Below are 20,340 nucleotides of genomic sequence, written 5' to 3'. Positions count from 1 at the left end.
TTAGCCTGAAAGCGGGGACGACAGACTTAGGGAGGCGGGGGACCTGGGCACGTCTTCTGTTGCAGAAAGGGCGAGCCGCGGGCAGCCTGGGTCCCCCGGGTCCCCGAGCTCGCAGACGGGCGGTGGCCGCAGGGGACCCGCGCTCAGGTGGAGCCAGCCTCGCGGCAGCTGCGCCCCGGCCCCCCTCCCCGCCCCCACCGACGCCCCGGGCCCTTCCCCTCCCCCTCGTCCCCGCTCCGCTCCGCCCCGCCCCGCGCCCGAGGACCCGCCCGGGATGGGGGCGCGGGCCGAAGCGCTGGAGCCGCGCCAGGCCTGGGGTCCTGGGTGCGCAGCGGCTCTCCCGCCCTGCGACCAGGGGCGGAGCGGTCCCCCTTCTCGCCCCCACCCACCCGCTCCCGGCCCGTCACCCTCCCCGGTCGCTCCTTTCCTTCCCTCTTTCCCCGGAGAAACATGGCCGGGAACCGTGAGGAGGCGCCAGACTACGGGCGAGGCGTCGTGGTAAATGCAAACTCCGATTTCGGGGCCGAGGCGCGCGCTCCCCGCCCCTCCTTCGTTGGCACCCCCCCTCCCCCACCTCCTTTTTAGATTAAACGCCCGAAATGCTTTCGCGAGCGAGCTGGCCACGGCTTTGTTCTTCCCTCCCAGCGGGTCGCTTCCATCCTCCCCCTCCCCCTTCTGACCCCGCGCTTAACAAGCCTTCCCCCGGGTCCTCGGTGTCCCCACCGCCCCCCAACAGCCATCCGCTACTCCCCAGGGTTGAGCCCGCGTGGTTCCGGGTCCCACTCCCTCTGGCCACCAGGAGTCACCCCTGGGCGCCGGGGTGGCAGCGAGGACCCCCGCGGGTGGCTCTTACGGGCCTCCGTGCTTGCGTGCTCCCTCCTGACTCCCCCAGTGCGGGCTTCACGTGTTGTTTTCAAAAAAGATGGAGGTGCCCAGGGCTGCTAGGACATAAAGTTTGAGCTTTGAAACGCTGGCCAGGGCTCTTACTGTGGGGTCTCTGCACGAGCTCGGGACACGAGAGCGCCCCTCGAGAGAGCATCCGTGTCTGCAAAAGGACCCGCTGAGCGAACTCGAGAGCATGTGTATGGAGTATCTGAAGGTGTGGGAGGATGGGGTCCCAGACCAAATCCTCTTTATCCCTGGGAACCCCACAAACTCAGCCATCGCCCGGTGGGTACCCAAGGATCAGCATCCTGGAATCAAATGTGGTCTTGCCATATGGCTGCTGGCTTCTTTGGAAGGTAGTGGTTTTAACATGTCAGGTTTAAAGTGAAACTGTGGTGAGGGTGCGTGGGTGGGGCCAACTTCCTACTGTAAGATTCTTTGTTCAGAAATCAGTCTGTAATGTACAGATAATCCAGTCTGTGACTGAGGCCTGCAGGAGTGGGAGGGTTGGATTAGGAAACATCTCATTGTAACTGATCTGTTCGGGTTGAACTCGGTTGTCCAGTGTTAATTTCACAGCCAGGCCTGTAGTTTTAAAGGAGTTCATTTATTTGTTCATTGGGTTCCTGTTTATTCTGCTGCTGGGTTCCAGGCAGTGTTCTAGTCTCTGGGAAAACCAGACAGACCCCTGTGTTCGTGGACCTTACATTATAGAGAGGAACACAGGCAAGCAGTGTGAAAGCTGCTGCTGCTAAGTCGTTTCAGTCGTGTCCGACTCTGTGCGACCCCATAGATGGCCGCCCACCAGGCTCCCCCATCCCTGGGATTCTCCATGCAAGAACACTGGAGTGGGCTGCCATTTCCTTATCCAACGCGTGAAAGTGAAGTCGCTCAGTCGTGTCCAGCTCTTCTCGACCCCATGGACTGCAGCCTACCAGGTTTCTCTGTCCATGGGATTTTCCAGGCCAGAGTACTGGAGTGGGGAGCCATTGCCTTTAAGCACCTACACAAAAAATATGCTCTTAGACAGTGATATGTGCATGGACGGGAAAAGAGAGAAGAGAAAAGAGAGTCAGGAGATAGTGATTGGAGGAGGGCTGGGGCTGCTGTTTTAGCTCAGATGGTCAGGTTGGCCCCCTGAGTGACATCTAAGCCAAGAGCGGAAGGCTGAGGGGAAGGTAGCCACCTGAAGATTGAAGGAGGGTACCTATAGCAAGTCCCCTACATATGAACAAGTTCCGTTCGGAGAGCATGTTTACAAGTCCAGTTGGTTTGTAAGTCCAACAAAGTTAGCCTAGGTACCTAACTGACATAATTGGTTATATAGTACTGTACTATAATGTTTATAATACTTTTCACAAATAATATATTACAAACAAAAAATAAGACATTTTTAATCTTACAGTACAGTACCTTGAAGAGTACAGTAGTCCAATACAACACTTGGTATACAGGGGCTGGCATGCACGTTTGCATCTTTGAAAGTTCACAACTTGAAGGTTCGTATGTAGGGGACTTATTCTCCAAGACAGCACCTGCCAAGAGCAAAGAAATCATTACATTCTGAGAAGGAATCATAACATCCAGTTTATGCTTTTTTAAAAAAACGGTCACTCCGTTTGCCATGCAGAGGATGGTCAGGCCTAGATTTGAGGTGAAAATGTGTAAAAAGAGGAAGTCATTCAGTTCAGTTCTGGACAAGTTGAGTCTCTAGTGCCTGTAAAGCCTATGGGTCAGGATGCACGGGAGGCAGTTTGAAATTCCTGTTTGGAATTCAGGATGGGGACTGGATAGATTGGAAATCATCAGCAAACAGAAATATCTGATGCTTATCAGTGGGCTTCCCTGATAGCTCAGTTGGTAAAAAAATCTGCCTGCAATGCAGGAGACCCTTGTTCTATTCCTGAGTCAGGAAGATCTGCTGAAGAAGGTATAGGCTACCCACTCCAGTATTCTTGGCCTTCCCTTGTGGCTTAGCTGGTAAGGAATCCACCTGCAATGCTGGAGACCTGGGATCGATCCCTGGGTTGGGAAGATCCCCTGGAGAAGGGAAAGGCTACCCACTCCAGTATTCTGGCTTGGAGAATTCCATGGACTATATAGCCCATGGCGTTGCAAAGAGTCGGACACGACTGAGTGACTTTCACTTGGCAGTGGATGGGGATACCTGGTGAACATGGTGGGGAAATAAAACTATTGTTAAGGGTAGAAACCTGGAAATCCTTGGATGTAAGAGACTTAGTGGAAGAAACCAGATAAGGAGACCAAGAATGAGTAGGAAAGTAGGAGAGAGCAGATAGGGTGGTCAGTGCCTAAGGAACAGAGTTTTATGGAGGTGAGGGGGCAAAAGCAGGGGCTTCTCTCATGGCTCAGATAGTAAAGAATCTGCCTGCAATGTGGGAGACCCAGGTTCGATCCTGGGTTGGGAAGGTTCCCTGAAGAAGGAACTGGCAACCCACTCCAGTATTCTTGCCTGGCGAATCCCGTGGACAGAGGAACCTGACAGACTACAGTCCAAGGGATCACAAAGCGTTGGACACGATTGAGCACACACGCATGTTCATGAGGGGGTTAAGATTGAGCAGGAGGGTCACATGCTGCAGAAAGAGCAGATAGCATCAAGATGGCAAAGACAGTTATGAAGCCAGCAGTAGTGAGAGTCTTTCAAACAATTATACCATCAGTAGAATGGTTAAATACAGTAAGTACTATTATTTAATAACAGATACTTTTAAAAAGGGATGAGGCCAATCAATGTGATTAATTGGGAAGGTATATTTTTAAAGTCTAAAAAGCAAATGGTGAAACAGTGAATAGCCCAATCTATTGGTGTTAAAAGAATCCCTCTTGAAAGCAAGGTAATTTGGTGAAAGATAAAGGAAGGCAGTATGAGGGTTCCCTGAGGCTGGAAATAATCAAGGTATTGTGGAGATATTCCCTGCACTCATGTCATTCTCTCCAGTAGAGCTTGGGATAATTAGATTCACATCAAGTTGGCTATGGGCAGGCAAGACAAATTCAAAGTGAATTCAAGGTGAGCTAATGGCATGAAGGGTCAGGAGGATAAAGAGAGCTCAGGAGGAACTGTATACTGGGAAAGTAGAGACCCCTCAAGAAGGAGTTGCAAAAAGCCAAAGGGAAGTTTCAGTACCAGTGGGAAAAGGGATAGGTAATAACATTGGATTGGCCAAAAGGTTTGTTCAGAGCTGGGGCAGCTGTGGCGGATGGGCTGTGGCCAAGGTGGAGTGGAGGCGAAGTCATTTGAGCTAAGGTAGGTGAAGTTGCCTCAAGATGGAGTAGCTAGAATGATCATCGGGGTGTGTATTGGAGTATCCAGAAATGAGGTGGTGAAGAGAGCTCTGTGTTGGTAGAAACTTGGTGATGAAGATGGCAAGGGGCCTAGATGACTTAAGCCTAAAATGAGTACAGTTTGTGCAAGAGAAGGGAAGATGAAGAGATGGAAGCTGGCTCTTGGGTGCAGATGGCTTTCAGTTGAATTAGGGAGATGGGACATTAGTAGATTATTAACAGTACATGGGATGGCCAAGCCAGAGATGTGGCACTGGGTTCAGAAACTCTGCTTAGGATAGCTGGTCACCAGAGTCCCCCCACTACCCCTCACTCCACTCCTCAGCTGGTGTATCTTTGTTACTTCTCAGAGAGAGAAAAGATCTTTACCTGTCTGCTCTTTGGGCATCAGGTTTATTAGATATGTTTTACTTTTACAGAACCATTATCAGAAGAACCATAGTTAGTACCTACACATGTGAGTTTGGTAGGAAAATAAGGAGAAGAGGAAAATCTAAAATAATGGTGCTTCTGTTGTCTCCCTCCCCATCCGCCCATGGAAACGTGGCGGGAATCAGAAAATCCATCAGAAACACAACTTTTCTAGGGGTGATGAGTTTCACCTTCCGGGTGTAGAACCTTCCATGGAAGAGGAAGGCATGCAGGACACAAGGTGTTATTTGGCCTGTGTGGTTCCCCCTTCGTTCTCCTGGTGGCAGATCTCCAGGGCCCTTCTTTTAGGAATCTGTTTGGACTCAGTTTCTCAACATGTGGCTCTGAGGGGTTCGTCACAGTGCACCTCCCTCCGTGGTTCTGGCCTGGACTAGTGACCCAGCTGGGCCAACTCCTGTTCTTGTCTGGGGTTCCCGGAAGCAGAGACTCCCTTCCTCTCTTGCTGTGATGGGTCGATGTGAACCTGAAATTGGCAGCCGCCATGGTCACTGCCTGAAGGAGAGAGTGGGGCGCACGGTCTGGGAATTAGCAGCAGAGAGGAGCTGAGATTAGCCTTTTGTATGTGTTTCCGAACTGTTTTTATCCCCAGGGCAGCCAACTTGAAAAATAAAGCAGGAAATATTCTAAGCAAAAAAATTGAGTTTTAATGGCTTAGAAAGAAGGTCTTCAATATATCTTCAAGTGGGGAACAGAGGGTCCGAGGGAGCTCTGAGGTTTGGATGTGATGTAAAATGGCGTGGTGAATGTGTTTGTCACTTCCCCAGCTTGGCCGTATTTTGCATCTTTGAACAGAGAAAGCATTGTTCTGAAAAAACTTAGAGTGTATTATCTGTGATACTGAAACTATTTAAAGACTTCTTGTTTTGATTTTTCAAAAAGCAGATGAATAACATAATTATCTGAAGTTCCCAACAGCCTCCATTCCCTCAGGTCTGGGACACATTTACAATGCAATTTTGCATGCACTATTAAGGATAAACCAGTGGTTCCCTCATCTCTAATTGTCTTTTATCTCGACAGGGAAAATGAACTATTTTAGACTCATTTGGAAATAGACTGGTTTGGCTTATAGAATAGTGTTTAGAGAAACACGTTTTTCTACTTTTAAATTTACAGCTTTAACTCGGGCCATAAGACTTTAGCAAATAGGTTTGAAGCACTTCTTTAAATTAATTAAAACATAATTTTTAAGTAAACTATCGATGTTTCAGTGTGTCTTACTGGTTAGCATTTATTGCAGGGTACTGTAGACCAGATACTGATGTAAGAGTTTTATATCCATTATCTATTTTGTTTAACCCTTAAATTAGCCATATGAGGTAAGCATTGGCTGCTTTATAGAAGAAAACCCCGAGCCAGAGAGATTAATGCTGAGGTCCCATAGCTAGTAAATGCACCCCCAGGTGTGTTAGGCTTCTAATCCATGTTCTTTGCTGTTACTCCATGCTGCCTTTGAGCGACAGATTTCCAGTACGGTTTTTGTCTGTAGGTTTGTTGTTGTTTTTTATTTGGCTGCACCGGGTCTTAGTTGCAGCATGTGGGATCTAGTCCCCAACTAGGGATCGAACCTGGGCCCCCTGCATTGGGAGCACAGAGTCTTAACCACCAGACCGCTAGGGAAGTCTCTATAGGTTTGTTTTATTTGACATTTTATCATTCTTTTCTTTTTGGGAGGCATCATTTATTAAGCATTTATCACATATGGAAATGGAAATGTACTAGGACTCTAAGTACATTATCTGTTCTTTTTATCCTCAAAACAACCCTGTCTTTGGATTTTTATTGTGTCCTATTTAAAGGAGGGGGAAATGAGTCTCAGATAGAATTTTCCTCAGGTCCATAGTAAGTGTCAGAGCTGAGCCCGAGAACATGGACTAGAGAGTGGTCTCAGATTCATCTGGGGAGGGGCTACCGCAGGATTTCACAGTGGGAGGAATAACCCCCAGTACGTGCTGCCACCACTGTGTGTTCTGGCAGGGGAGCCATAAGGTGCTGTATCCCTGGGTGATCTCCCTGGGGCCGGGTGCTGCTCAGGCGCCTCGTCTGGTCTTTATCATGACCTGCCAGCGAGTCTTCTGGAAGCTCCTCGAGTTCAGCTGGTGGTTCCAGGCACTGACCAGCGGTGTTGATAGTGAACAACCGGCCCCGGGAGATCTTGGGGTGGAAACCAGCAGTTGCTCTGTAAACAGATTCAGTCATGCCCCTAGCCGATTTGCTGATCAAGGCAGAGCCGATGTGACGCTCTGCAAATACGCAGATGACACATTGTTTGGTCGCCCGTCTGCCCTTGGTCAGGTAGGAATTTCCAGAGCCGTGAACAGTGGTGCTCTTTATCACTAGGAGATAGACTGAGGGTTGGGTAGCACGTGGGTGGAGATTGTGTCATTTATTCACTCAGCATTTTTGAGCACCTGTGATATTCCGGGTCAGTGTTCTGAGCACTGGAATTTCAACAATGCATGAGACAGACAAAGTCTCTACCAGAAGGAGCTAAGGTTTGTTCCAGTGCGAGGAGACAAAACACACAAGCGCACGTACACATGTCACACCCAATGGAAATACATGCTGTGAAGGACAGTGAGGCTGGGTGAGAGAGGTACAAAGATGCGGGGCAAGGAAGGGGTTTTTATAACATTGGTGTCCGGAACGCCTCGCTGTGGAGGTTATGTTTGAATGGAGCCTTGAAGGAAGTGAAGAGTAAGCCTTGTGGGCTTCCAGGGGAAGAGCATTGTAGGCAAAAGAAAAGCAAGTGTAAAGCTCTTGGGGCAGAAGATGCTTGGGACATTCAAGCATCAGGAAGGAGAACGGTGGCTGAAGCAGGTAGACAGCCCCAAGGATGAGTCAGAGGCCCCCAACCGCGCCCCCTCAGGCCATGGTGACAACTCCAGTTGTACTTGTAGTGAAATGGGAAGCCCTTGAAAAAATCTGAGCAAAAATCTGCAATGCTGTACATGAGGTACGTTTTTCAAAGGAGGACTTCAGCTGCCATGTAGGGGTGGAGGTTGGGGTGATGCTGGCACAGTGGTGTAGCAGGGAGGCAAAGTTGGTAGCCATGGCAATGGTCCTGGGAGAAATGGTGGTGGCAGGGACTAGAAGTGGGGCAGTGGAGAGGTGTGTGTGCACCCTGAGAGGTGTGTGTGCGTGCTAAGTGACTTCAGTCATGTCCAACTCTTTGCGACCCCATGGACTGTAGTCCGCCAGGCTCCTCTGTCCATGGGATTCTCCAGGCAAGAATACTGGAGTGAGTTGCCATGCCCTCCTCCAGGGGATCTTGCATTGGCAGCTGGATTCTTCACCTCTAGCACCACTTGGGAAGTCCGCTGAAAGGTGGTCCTGGTTAAATTCTGAAGTAGCTGATGATAGGATTCGCTGCTGGGTGGGAAGAGGGGGATGTAGAAAGGGGTCAGATACAACTCTGCGGCTTTGACCCCAGCAGCTGGGAAGATTTACCCCTTTACTGAGAGGGAAGAGATTCGTCTGCGGTGGGTTTGGTCTGGCCAGCGTTCCAGAGCCTGGAACCAGGATGGGAGTTGGTGGAGTCTGGACCCTAAGTGGCCCTTCCAAAACCTGGGCGGAAGAAAACTGGTTTTGAGTTCCAAGTGAGGAGGCAGGGGAAAAGCAGGGGGATATCCCAGCATTCGATAAAGTACAGAGGGGTTTTAAAACAATAGAAAACAGATGAGATGAGGAAGCCAGAGGCAGAAAGAGACAGAAGTCTTCTCAAGGAGCAGAGAGCTCTGAGAGATACGAGGAGTTTGGGCAACAAGATCACACAGAGATGGGAACAATCGGCAAGTACTGGGGCCTGTCCTGAGTTTCTGCGGATGATGTGGAGTTTGGGATACTGTGGGGAGTGGGTTAGACAGGGAGAGGGTGTAGGTGAGAGACAACGAGTGAACAGAACACGGAGCTGGGGAGAATCCTGATTTGACTGCAGACCAATCTACAGACAGGAGGAGATGGTATGGGGAATTGGGCTGGGAAATTAGGATAGGTCTGCATTAGGAGAGACTTTGAAAGCTTACAGCTGCATGGAGAAGTCTGATGGAGGTGTGTGGGAGTAACCAGAAAACCAGAGACTGCAGTTCAGCTATGGTTTGGCTTGAGTGTCTTCTAGATGATCTGAAAGTAAAGGGAACATGGTCTTCACTGGCATTTCCTCTCCCGCCTCTTTACTATCTTAACCATCAGACTTGCACATCCAGTCCTAATCAAGAGGGAGGCTTGCTAGCAGTCTGTCCACTATCTGAATACACCAGTTTTCTGGAGCAATCGCTTCCCAACAGGACTGACTTACGTTCCCACCACAGCACATCCTTTTGAAGTCTTTACTAAAATGACCCAACCACTCAGAAGTTTGGGTGCACAATAATCCCAGGAGACGTATACTTTTAGTAGGTAACCTTTCCTAGGCAGGTGAGGTGATTACAATGTATAATATATACACACATTGTATATATACAATGGAATAGTATATATAATAATATAATAATGTGGAGTTACACTGTATCAGTAGCCAAACCTCAGAGATAGTGTGGGTTCAGTTCCAGACCACCAAATTAAAGCGAATATCTCAATAGTGCAAGTCACAAATTACTACTATTTTGGTTTTTCAGTACATACAAAAGTTAGGTTTACCCTATACTGTGGTCAATTAAGTGTGCAGAACCATTGTGTCTAAAAAAAAAATGTACATACCTTAATTTAAAATGCTTTATTGCTAAAAGTGCTAAGCATCCTCTGACAACACAAGGTTGCCATAAACCTTCAATTTGTTAAAAAAAAAAGAATACTATCTGCAAAGCCCAATAAAATGAGGTATGCCTGTAATTACAAAAATAATGTTATGTATAATATATTCATGATAATATTTATAATGTAAATATACATTGTATCTTTACTTTTGTGCACTCTTACAAACAATGCTGTCAGGTTAGCTGTAGGTTGGAATTTTATCTTGTGAGGCCAGAAGTCAGGAATGGAGTTCCTGTTCACTTCAGTAGGTCCTTCATCAGGAAACAAATTACCTTGTTCACCTGGCTTCTCATAGGTTGACGGAATACAATTTAATGCCGTATGGATTGTCAGACCTAGTCTCTTGTTTTCAGTGGTGTTCGTTTTTACAAAGCATGCTCTTGTTTATTTATGGTTTTAAAAATAAATTTCCAATGAAAAATATTGTAACCAAAATCGATTGATTTGCAGATTATGGATGGCTGGCCAGGGTATGATTTGAGCCTGTTCACGTATCCACAGCACTACTATGGAGACTTGGAATACGTGCTCATCCCTCATGGCATCATTGTGGACAGGTGAGCGCTCTTTGCCGAGTCTGTTTTGTCTAGTCCTCTTTTGTGTGAATCAAACAGTATGCTCAGGGATCCTATTCCGGAGTCTTTTCTATACAGTGGTGGATAGAATGTTTATAGGACAGAAAAATTGGAGTAAAATAAATCTCTGATTTCCTTGGATATTTGTTCAGGGGAAACAGTAAGAAGGCTATACATGCAAAAGATAGTAATGACTATAGATAGTAAGATAGTAACAGCTGTACATACAAAAGATAGATAGCCTCAAAATAGCCATGTCCTATACAGATTGATAAAAATGAGGGCCAGAAAGGCATTTGTCTCACGTTTTTCACAGACTCTTTCCGGGAAGAGTTAAGAGGTGACCTTTACCTTCATTTGCCTTCACAGGCCATACTCTGAAGCCCTGGCTTTTCCTGCAATTTGCATTTATCTCGAATAAGTCCCATCTCACAGGTTGGCCAGTCTGTGGACAATGATGTTTTCAGCGGTAATGTTTTGGAAATAAGAATATGTGCAGTTTAAAAATAGCAGCACAGAACTGTTTCTCCACTACTATTTCTTGTTCTTTTGAACCCCTTGACACATGTGTCCTCTGGCTCCTTCCTAGCCACTTGGCTCTCCTCTTCTGATCCCCTAAGTCACCCTCATTTGTTTCTTGGTTTTCAGAGAAAAGAAAGTAATAGAAAGTTAGTCACTCAGTTGTGCCTGACTCTTTGTGACCCTATGGACTGTAGCCGCCTGCCAGGCTCCTCTGTCCATGGAATTCTCCAGGCGAGAATGCTGGAATGGGTAAGAGCCTCTTCCAATTCAGCCTATCACAGGCGTCAGCACTTACAGGTCTTATCCCTTCAACAAAGCTGCCTTAACGCCCTGACTCTTGCCTTTCCATGGACTTTTGATTTCTTGCACAAGATCAAATACTTAAGCCTTCACATTTATATGAAAAGCAAGCTTCCTGTATTTCACACTCAGAAATCGAGGTGGGAGAAGCTCTGAGAAGCAAGAACAAGCTGAGACTTTGGGCTCCCACTCTCCCCTTTTCCTTAAGCCTTTGTACTTCTGCCTCTGTTTTCTTAAACTATGACTTTCTTCTGAGTTAAAATTTAACTTATGAAACAGATCCTCAGCCAAAGGAAAGTTTGAAAAGCACCAGCTGGTCACTATTTCCAGGATGTTATCTTTCCATCAATGCCTGTCTGTAAGCAAAAGGAAATGTCATTCTTTCACTCAAATTCTAAGATTTCCCATTGGATAAGATCTGCATATTGCGTGTTCTCTCAAACTATAGAATATTATTTAAATAAGATCTAGTTTGGGATTTCTCACGGCCTCGGGTGGCCTTCCATGGAATACAAGTTTTGATCCTTAAAGGGAAAAAAGGTCTGAGAAGAAATAAGTGTGAAAAATTTGGCATCTCCCAACTTGTCAAACCTCCCAGTTGGCAATTCATATTAAAGATACAGATTCCTAAATCATTTCATTGGAGAACACTCGATACTTGCTACCATTCTCTATTTCACTAGATTGGGAGACAGATTTCTAAGCCCAGTGATACTGAATGGCACCAAGGAAAACAGTTGCTCAATAAATTTTTCCTTTTCCAAATGTAGACAAATGTGAATGCAAAACTCCTGTTATTGATACAGTAGTGGAAAAGTGGTCTCCGCTATTGAATAGAATATTCATCAGTTTCTTTTTTCACATGCTTGGAAAGAAATTTCTCCCAAATTAATTTGATTCAGTGGCTGCATTAACTCAATATTTTGTTTAGTCCAACCTCAGCCATTATGATGAATGCATTACACATAAAATATGGTGGAAGATTAGAAAACAATAAAAATATCTAATTTTGAAAAAGGGGTAGATTTTATAAAATATATTCAGCTTCCTAAGAATAGATCTACTGGATTTCTCCTACTGAAAAAAAAAAAGGATACAGATTCTTGCAAAGGAAAGGGGAGGGGTGGGGAAGAAATGTGCTTGACTTTGGTAGTTAAACCAACTTCTCTGGTGCAGTGGGCATCTTTGTACTTGATTCACATCTTAATAGCGCTCAGAAATACTTTGTCTTCACATGAGTTTGGGAACCCCCTGGTTTAAACAAATTCTGTCTTTTCTCATCTGAAAATTAATTTACAACTTAAGTTAATTGCATCCTGATCTAGTACAGGATTGAATCCTGGCAAGGTTACCAGTTGCCTCTGCTGCTGCTGCTGCTGCTAAGTCACTTCAGTCGTATCCAACTCTGTGCCACCCCAGAGACGGCAGCCTACCGGGCTCCTCCGTCCCTGGGATTCTCCAGGCAAGAACACTGGAGTGGGTTGCCATTTCCTTCTCCAATGCATGAAAGTGAAAAGTGAAAATGAAGTCGCTCAGTCGTGTCCGACTCTTCTCGACCTCGTGGACTGCAGCCCACCAGGCTCCTCCGTCCATGGGATTTTCCAGGCAAGAGTACTGGATTGGGATGCCATTGCCTTCTCTGACCAGTTGCCTCTACAGGAGGCTTTATGTCTAGAAATTCTGATTTGGGGGTCTGGGGTGGGACCTCAAGAATGCCCATCCCCACCTTTAAAATGAATTTATTGAGATATAATTTACATACAAGAAGACTCACCCATGGTAAGTAAATGACTCAGTGATTTTTAGTACATTTTTATGGCTAGGCAACAATTACCAGCATTGTTTTACAATATTTTGTTGTCAATCAAAAGTTGTCAATCTCCACTCCTACCCACACCATCAGGCAATCACTAATCTAATTTCTTTCTCTATAAACTTGTGTTTTCTGAGCTTTTAATATAAATCAATATCTGATTATTGATTCATTGATTGACAAACACTTAGATTTCTTATTTTGAGCTACTTCCAGGAATAATGCTTCCAGGAATATTTGCATGTAGGTCTTTGTGTGGACACATCTTTTCATTTCTCTTGGATGGGTTTTTGGAGAGGAATTCTGAGTTTTATGGCAAGTGTAAGAAACTGCCAGTTATTTTCCAAATGGCTACACCGTTTTTCATTCCCACCAGCAACGTTTGAAGGTTCCAGTTTCTCCACACTGCTGTTGTTGTTGTTCTAGTCGCTCAGTCGTGTCCGACGCTTTGCGACCCCATGGACTGTAGCCCACCAGGCTCCTCTGTCCATGGAATTCTCCAGGCAAGAACACTGCAGTGGGTTGCCATGCCGTTCTCCCTAGTTTCTCCACATACTTGCCAACATTTCATATTGTTTGTCCTTTTAGCTCTAGCCATTCTAGGTCTTCCCAGGCTCAGTGGTCAAGAATCTGCCTGCCAATGCAGGAGACAGAGGTTTGATCCCTGGATCGAGAAGATCTCCTGGAGAAGGAAATGGCAACCCACTCCAGTATTCTTGCCTGGGAAATCCCACGGACAGAGGAGCCTGGCAAGCTACAGTTCATGGGATTGCCAAAGAGTTGGACACGACCTAGTGACTAAGACAACAAAACAAAAACGTGGATATATAAAAGTGTTTCATTGTGGTTTAAAATTTTCCTAATGATTGGTGTGCTTACTAGCTGTTCATACATCTTCTTTGGAGAGGTGCCTATTTAAGTTTTTTTGCCAATTTTGCAATTTGGTTGTTTGTCTTCTAAATGAGTTATAAGAGTTCCTTATATATTCTGGACACAGCCCTTTTCAGACATATGCTTTGCAAATATTTCCCACTAGTATGTGGCTTGTCTTTTCATTATTGATATATTTTAAGGAGAACGTTGGGTGAAGTATTCTGTCAATGTCAACCAGGTCTAGCTGTTATATGGTACTGTTCCTTTAACTATAGCCTTACTGGTTTTCTGCCTTGTTGGATCTGTCATGTACTAAGAGAGGGTTATTGAAGTTTCCAACTACAGTAGTGGATTCATCTACTTTTAGTTCTGTCAGTTTTTTGACACTCTGTTGCTAGGTGCAGACACATGAAGGACTGTTATGTTTTCCTGGAGAACTGACCTCTTTTTATTACAGTAATGTCACTCTTTATTCCTGACAATTTCCTTGCTCTGAAGTCTGCTTTGTCTGAAATTGATGTAGCTTTTCCAGATTTCTGTTGATTGTGTTTGCATGTTGCATCTTTCTCCATCCCTTTAATCTGGCTCTTTTATCTGGATCTTTGTGTTTAAGATGAATTTCTTGTGGACAAAATACCTTAGGGTGTTTTTTGATCCACTCTGACAGTCTCTGCCTTTAATTGATGTTTTTAGACCATGTGTGCGTGCTGTGCATGCTGAGTTGCTTCAGTTGTGTCTGACTGTGACCTATGGACTATAGCCAGCCAGGCTCCTCTGTCCATGGGGATTCTCCAGGCAAGAATACTGGAGTGGGTTGCCATGCCCTCCTCGAGGAGATCTTCCTGACACAGGTATCGAACCTGCATCTCTTACATCTTCTGCATTGGCAGGCAGGTTGTTTACCACTAGCACCTCCTGGGAAGCCCATTTTTAGACCATTCACGTTTAAAGTCATGAGTGATATTCTTGGTTTAATCTCTACCATATTTGTAACTATTTATTACTCATTGCCCTTGTTGTTTGTTTCTTTTTTTGTCTGCCAGTCTGTGAAGACTGTCTCCTCAGCAGTGCATAGCTGTTGGTGATGTGCAATTTCTTTTTCTTGTTTTTCCTTTTAAGTTTTGCTCACCGGGGTTCACACCTGTGTCTGAATAGCCTAGTCTTTGGCCTAATATTGATTAAAGATTGTTCTCAAACACCTCGAGATAGTGAGGCTTCCACTGTCTGCTGATGAATGTGTGGGGGGGCCTGGCAAACACATTCATATTTCCAGGCTTTTTTTCTTTTTTAATTAATTTTTATTGGAGTATAGTTGCTTTGCAATGTTGTATTAGTTTCTACTGTAAAGTGAATCAGCTGTATGTGTGTGTGTGTGTGTGTGTGTGTGTGTATCCCTTCTCTTTTGGATTTCCTTCCCATTTAGGTCACACAGAGCACTGAGCAGAGTTCCCTGAGTTATATAGTAGGTTCTCACTAGTTGTCTATTTTATACATAGTATCAATAGTGTATATATGTCCACCCCAATCTCCCAATTCTTTCCAGCCTTTTCCAAGTCTTCCCTGGATTTTTACTTTTCACAGAGCTTTCTTGTGTCTCTTCTGCACAGGCTTACAGGCTCCACCATCCAGGGATGTGTGGGTGGCTTGGGCCCACACTAGTCTCTGCATATGCATAGCTTCCTTAGCTTCTGGTCAACTTGGGATATATGAAGAGTTTGTCATGGTCCCCTCTCCCATGAGTGAAACCTCTTGGAACTCCTTATCAAATCCATGTCTGGTCTGCCAATTAGCTGCTTGAACAGGACTGCAACTTCGGGATAGTGGGGCCCCTGGCCCTCGCTGTTCACACGCTACCATGATGGCCATGTTAGCTGACTGGGCTCCTCACCAGGTGAGCAGTGCCCCCCCACCCCAGTTGAACTACCCTGGTTGAACAATAGAGCTGATTGGGGGAATGGGAGCATTCTCAGACAAGGACGCCACAGACCTGCTCTGTTTCTACCTGGTGTTCACTAGTTTCATGAATAAATGGTCTCAGTTTGGGGCACGCCTTTGGTGAATCTCCAGAGAGCTGAAATAGTTGTTTTTGACAGTTTCATTCAACTTTATACTTGCTTTTTGTGAAGAGGATGTGTTGACCTCCTCACTCCATCATGTCAGAAACAAATGTCCCTTTTTATAGAGTATTTGGCATGCTGATGTATATGTTTAGCTGACCATATTTTTGAGAAGCCATAGTTGTCATTTCATGCGTGTATGTGTATATGCATGTATGTACATGCATGGTAAGTCACTTCAGTTGTGTCTGACTCTGTGAGACCCCATGGACTGTAGCCTACCATGCTCCTCTGTCCAGGGGATTCTCCAGGCAAGAATATTGGAGTGGATTGCCATGCCTTCCTCCAAGGGATCTTTCTGACCCAGGAATCGAACCTGCATCTCTTATGTCCCCTGCGTTGGCAGGCGGATTCTTTATCGCTGTGTCACCTGGGAAGCCCGTGTGCATGTATATATACCCATATAAAAGCATATAAAAATATATTGTATAAAGTATATATTATATAGAGAACATATGTGATATAATATTTTATTTTTTCATATCATTCAGTTCATCTGTTTTATTTCTTGAAGACCTGGCTGCTCCGGGTCTCAGTTGCAGCACAGAACCTTTAGTTGCTGCATGTGAAGTTAGTTCTGGAAGTGGGGTCTAGTTCCCTGGCCAGGGATTGAACCTGGGCCCCCTACAAAAGAGTGCGGAATCCTAAGCAGTGGACCACCAAGGAAGTCCCAGTTCATTTGTTTTATTTATTTGTTTTTTTAAATTAGTTTATTTGTCTATTTTTCAACTTTACAGTATTGTATTTGTTTTGCCATACATTGACATGAATCCACCATGGGTGTACATGTGTTCCCCTTCCAGAACCCCCCTCCCACCTCCCTCCCCATCCCATCCCTCCGGGTTGTCCCAGTGCACCAGCCCCGAGCGCCCTGTATCATGCATCGAACCTGGGCTGGCGATTCGTTTCACATAAGATAATTTACATGCTTCAATGCCATTCTCCCATATCATCCCGCCCTCGCCCTCTCCCATAGAGTCCAGAATATTGTTCTATTTATCTGTGTCTCTTTTGATGTCTCGCATACAGGGTTATCTTCACCGATTAACTAAATACCATATATATGTGTTAGTATACTGTATTGGTGTTTTTCTTTCTGGCTTACTTCACTCTGTATAATAGGCTCCAGTTTCATCCACCTCATTAGAACTGATTCGAATGTATTCTTTTTAATGGCTGAGTAATATTCCATTGTGTATATGTACCACAGCTTCCTTATCCATTCGTCTGCTGATGGGCATCTAGGCTGCTTCCATGTCCTGGCTATTATAAACAGTGCTGTGATGAATTTGTTTTAAATCTAATTCAGTTTGAAGTGGCAGTGGGAATTTTTTTTTTTAAAGTATGCACCTTAGATCCTGCCTTCATTCAAGATTTTAGTGTTGTATGCATATATGGACAATGGACTTACAGATTTGAAACAGTGAGAGAAAATACAATGACACTTCCAAATTAGGTTTTGGGTGCCAGCGCAAGATTACAGAACTTTAGAAGATACCATTCAGACTGTGATCCAAGGAAATGGTATTCACTGAGATTGTCTGGGGCACCTTTCACATAGGTAACATGCTATCTTCAGTAAATAAAAGACAAATATTATTCTTTTGATAGTTACCACGGGCTTGACATTTCCTCTAGTCTTGTCTAACGTGGTCAGGTGGGTGAGTCATTCTCCATTTCCTCTTTCTTTGCTTTAAAGTGAGTATAATGTCACCACATACCATCAAAGCCTTGTTAAAGCTAACAACCAGGCTCTGTAGTGATCAAATAATTGCCTTCATGATCTTTGACATCATGTTTTACACCTTAATCATTTTTTTTGTGTGACACAGAGGAGAAAAAATATACCACTGATGATATAGTTATCAGAAATATGTTTTGAACACTCTCTCTTTGACTGACGTTAACAAAGCTTCTTTATCTGGAGGCTTTGGTCTCCCAAGACCTTTTCCACTTTTCTCCTGCATAATCAAATATGTATAGTACATCATGTAGTTTTTTTTTTTGAAAGGAACAAAAATGCTCGGAAATGGTTGTACTTTAATATCTTTTAATCCCTTCTTTCAGAATTGAACGGCTGGCTAAGGATATTATGAAAGACATAGGATACTGTGACATTATGGTCCTCTGTGTACTCAAAGGAGGCTACAAGTTCTGTGCAGATCTGGTAGAACACCTGAAGAACATCAGTCGAAATTCTGATAGATGTGTCTCTATGAAGGTTGATTTCATCCGACTAAAAAGTTACAGGGTAAGTTATGATTTACTCCATTTTCATTATATGATGTTTAGAATAAACAGTGTTATAAAAGCAAAGAGCTAATAATGTTACGAAAATGAAGGATGTATTTTATTTTAATTTGCAAGATACTACAGCCTGTCATTCCAAATAATGTTCTTGGTGGGGCAGGGAGACCCTCCTATCTATTGCTCATATAGGGAAAGAAGCTTCAGGAATGACTCATATTTTCTTTTATGGCTATAAAGTTGAGTGGTTATTTCCTGGCGCCTAGTCTCACGAATGACTGTGTGGAGAAAGAGTGTTAAGGAAGTCCAGTAAATACAGATGTATTTCTGCTCTGGATATCACTCTTGGCCCTGGAGATCTGTGTGAGGGTGTCCCGCCAGCGTTAGTACTTGGGTGACTGCAGTCAGGCCCCAGATATGGAAAACTAAAACCTATAGGGACAATGAGTTACCAAGAGCACTGAGATAGAAGACCAGGGAATCTCCAACAAAAGGCTTTTCTTCCAGTCTGTGCTGGGTTTTCATGGCCACTCAGTTGTGTTCAACTCTTGGTGACCCGATGGACTGTAGCCCGCCAGGCTTCTCTGTCCTTGGGATTTCCCAGGCAAGAATACTGGAGTGGGTTGCCATTCCCTTCTCCAGGGGATCTTCCTGCCCCAAGGATCGAACCCGGGTCTCCTGCATTGCAGGCAGATTCTTTACCATCTGAGCCACCAGGGAAGCCCAAATCACTAGCTTTGAATTGTATTTTCATTGCTTTGGGACAAAATAACCACAAACTTAGTGGCTTAAACCAACAGATGTTTATCATCCTACAGTTTCTCTAGGTCAGAAGTTCTCTGCTCAGAACCTTTCCAGACTGAAATCAAGGTGTTAGTTGGGGCTTTGATCACTTCTAGGATTTGGGGTCCTTCTCCAAGATCACTGGTCATTAGCAGATTTCAACCCTTGATTCCCTGCTGACTCTAGACTGGATTCACTGTCAGCTCTGAGAGGCTACCCTGGGGTCCCTGCCTCGTGGACAACAGCACAGGCTGTTCACTTGCAGGGCAGGAGAACTGCTCCCTCCAGTGGGGCCCTGCTCCTTTCTTTTAAGGACTCCCCCGATTAGGTCAGGTCTACCCAGGATAAACTCTTTGATGAACTCAAAGTCAGTTGACTAATCACCTAATCATGAGAGTAAATTCCCATCATATTTACAAGTCTCGCCTACAGGTAAGTGGAGGAGATTATACACAAAGGGTGTGTGCACGGGGACATGGATGGGAGGGCATCTTAGAATTCTGCCCACCCTACTGTTCTGTTCCTTTGACTCAGTTGCCTCAACTTTTTAGCAGCTAGTAAATTTTTCATTTCTTAAGATACTCTGTATTTTCCTGATGACCTCTCAGGTCAGGGTAAAATTGTTTTTGTTTTGGGTTTTGTTTTGGGGTGTGTGTGTGTGTGTGTGTGTGTGTGTGTGTGTGTGTGTGGCCATCTTAACTCTAATTTATTTGTTTCATCTCGTGAAAATCTTTTCTCTCTTTAATTGTCTCTCATCCTAGTTTAAGTAGCTGTGCTTCCTTCTTAGAAGATTTTTTCCCCCACTTACTTGACTCTGATCCTTATTGGAAAATCCTCTAAAATCTTTAAAACATTAAAGTCAGGTTTATTTGAGCCTAATTTACATGCAGTAGAATTTACCTCTATCACTTTGCCGTTCTATGAGTTTTAACAAATGCATGGTCATGTAAATCACCATAGTCAAGACACAGAACAGCCCTTATCACAAAAAATGTCCTTGTGTCCCTTGGTAGTTAATCCTTTCCCCAACCCCCAAGCTCTGGCAACCGCTGATACAGTTTCTTTCCCTGGAGTTCTGCTCTTTTCAGAATGTCATATAATGTAATCAGGTACCATGTGGCCATAGTAAATCTGTAAAGCTTAGCATCTTTTATTTGAAATTCATCAATGTTGTTATATGTCCCAATAATGCATTTCTTATTGTCAAGTAGGATTTCATTGTATGGGTACGCCAGTTTTAAAATCATTCATCAGCTGAAGGATATTTGGTTTGTTTCCTTTTTGGGGTGATTATGAATAAGGCTACTAAGGGGGGTGGCAGAAGATGAGATGGTTAGATGGCATCCCTGACTCAATGGACATGAGTTTGAGCAAACTCTGGGAGATGGTGGACAGGGGAGCCTGGCATCCTGCAGTCTATGGGGATCACAAAGAGCCAGACATAGCTTAGCAGCAGCACAACAAAATATTCACGTGCAGGTTTTTGTATGTACTTATTTCTTTGTTTCTCTTGAGCAAATTTGTCTTGAGATTGCTAGGTTATATGGGGAGTATTTATAGGAAATTACCAAACTATTTTCCAAAGTGATTGAATAATTTTGCCCATTCAGATAGCCAATAGTATCTCACCGTGGTTTTAATTTGCATTTCCCCATTGAATAATGATGTTGAGCATCCTTTTATTTGCTTTTTTGTTGTTTATACAGTTTCTTTGGTGAAATGTTTGTTC

General features: G+C 44.6%; 1 protein-coding gene across 5 annotated transcripts in view; it reads left to right on the top strand.

Annotated features, from left to right (window-relative positions):
* The first annotated feature begins 267 nt into the window (after positions 1–267).
* The window catches only part of PRTFDC1 (phosphoribosyl transferase domain containing 1), a 173,928-nt gene continuing 153,855 nt past the window's right edge, over positions 268–20,340 (top strand). For all 5 annotated transcript variants that reach the window (XM_081556819.1, XM_081556816.1, XM_081556820.1 and 2 more), the window contains exons 1-3: positions 268–498; positions 9,832–9,938; positions 17,649–17,832. In XM_081556819.1, the coding sequence (XP_081412945.1) occupies positions 451–498; positions 9,832–9,938; positions 17,649–17,832 (339 nt within the window). In that variant the 5' untranslated portion in view covers positions 268–450. The remainder of the gene's footprint in view (positions 499–9,831; positions 9,939–17,648; positions 17,833–20,340) is intronic.

The sequence above is a fragment of the Giraffa tippelskirchi genome, chromosome 13 (assembly GCF_054371585.1).
Source record: "Giraffa tippelskirchi isolate mGirTip1 chromosome 13, T2T-mGirTip1v1.2.pri, whole genome shotgun sequence".
NCBI lineage: Eukaryota > Metazoa > Chordata > Mammalia > Artiodactyla > Giraffidae > Giraffa > Giraffa tippelskirchi.
This window is presented reverse-complemented; position numbering and strand designations above follow the sequence as displayed.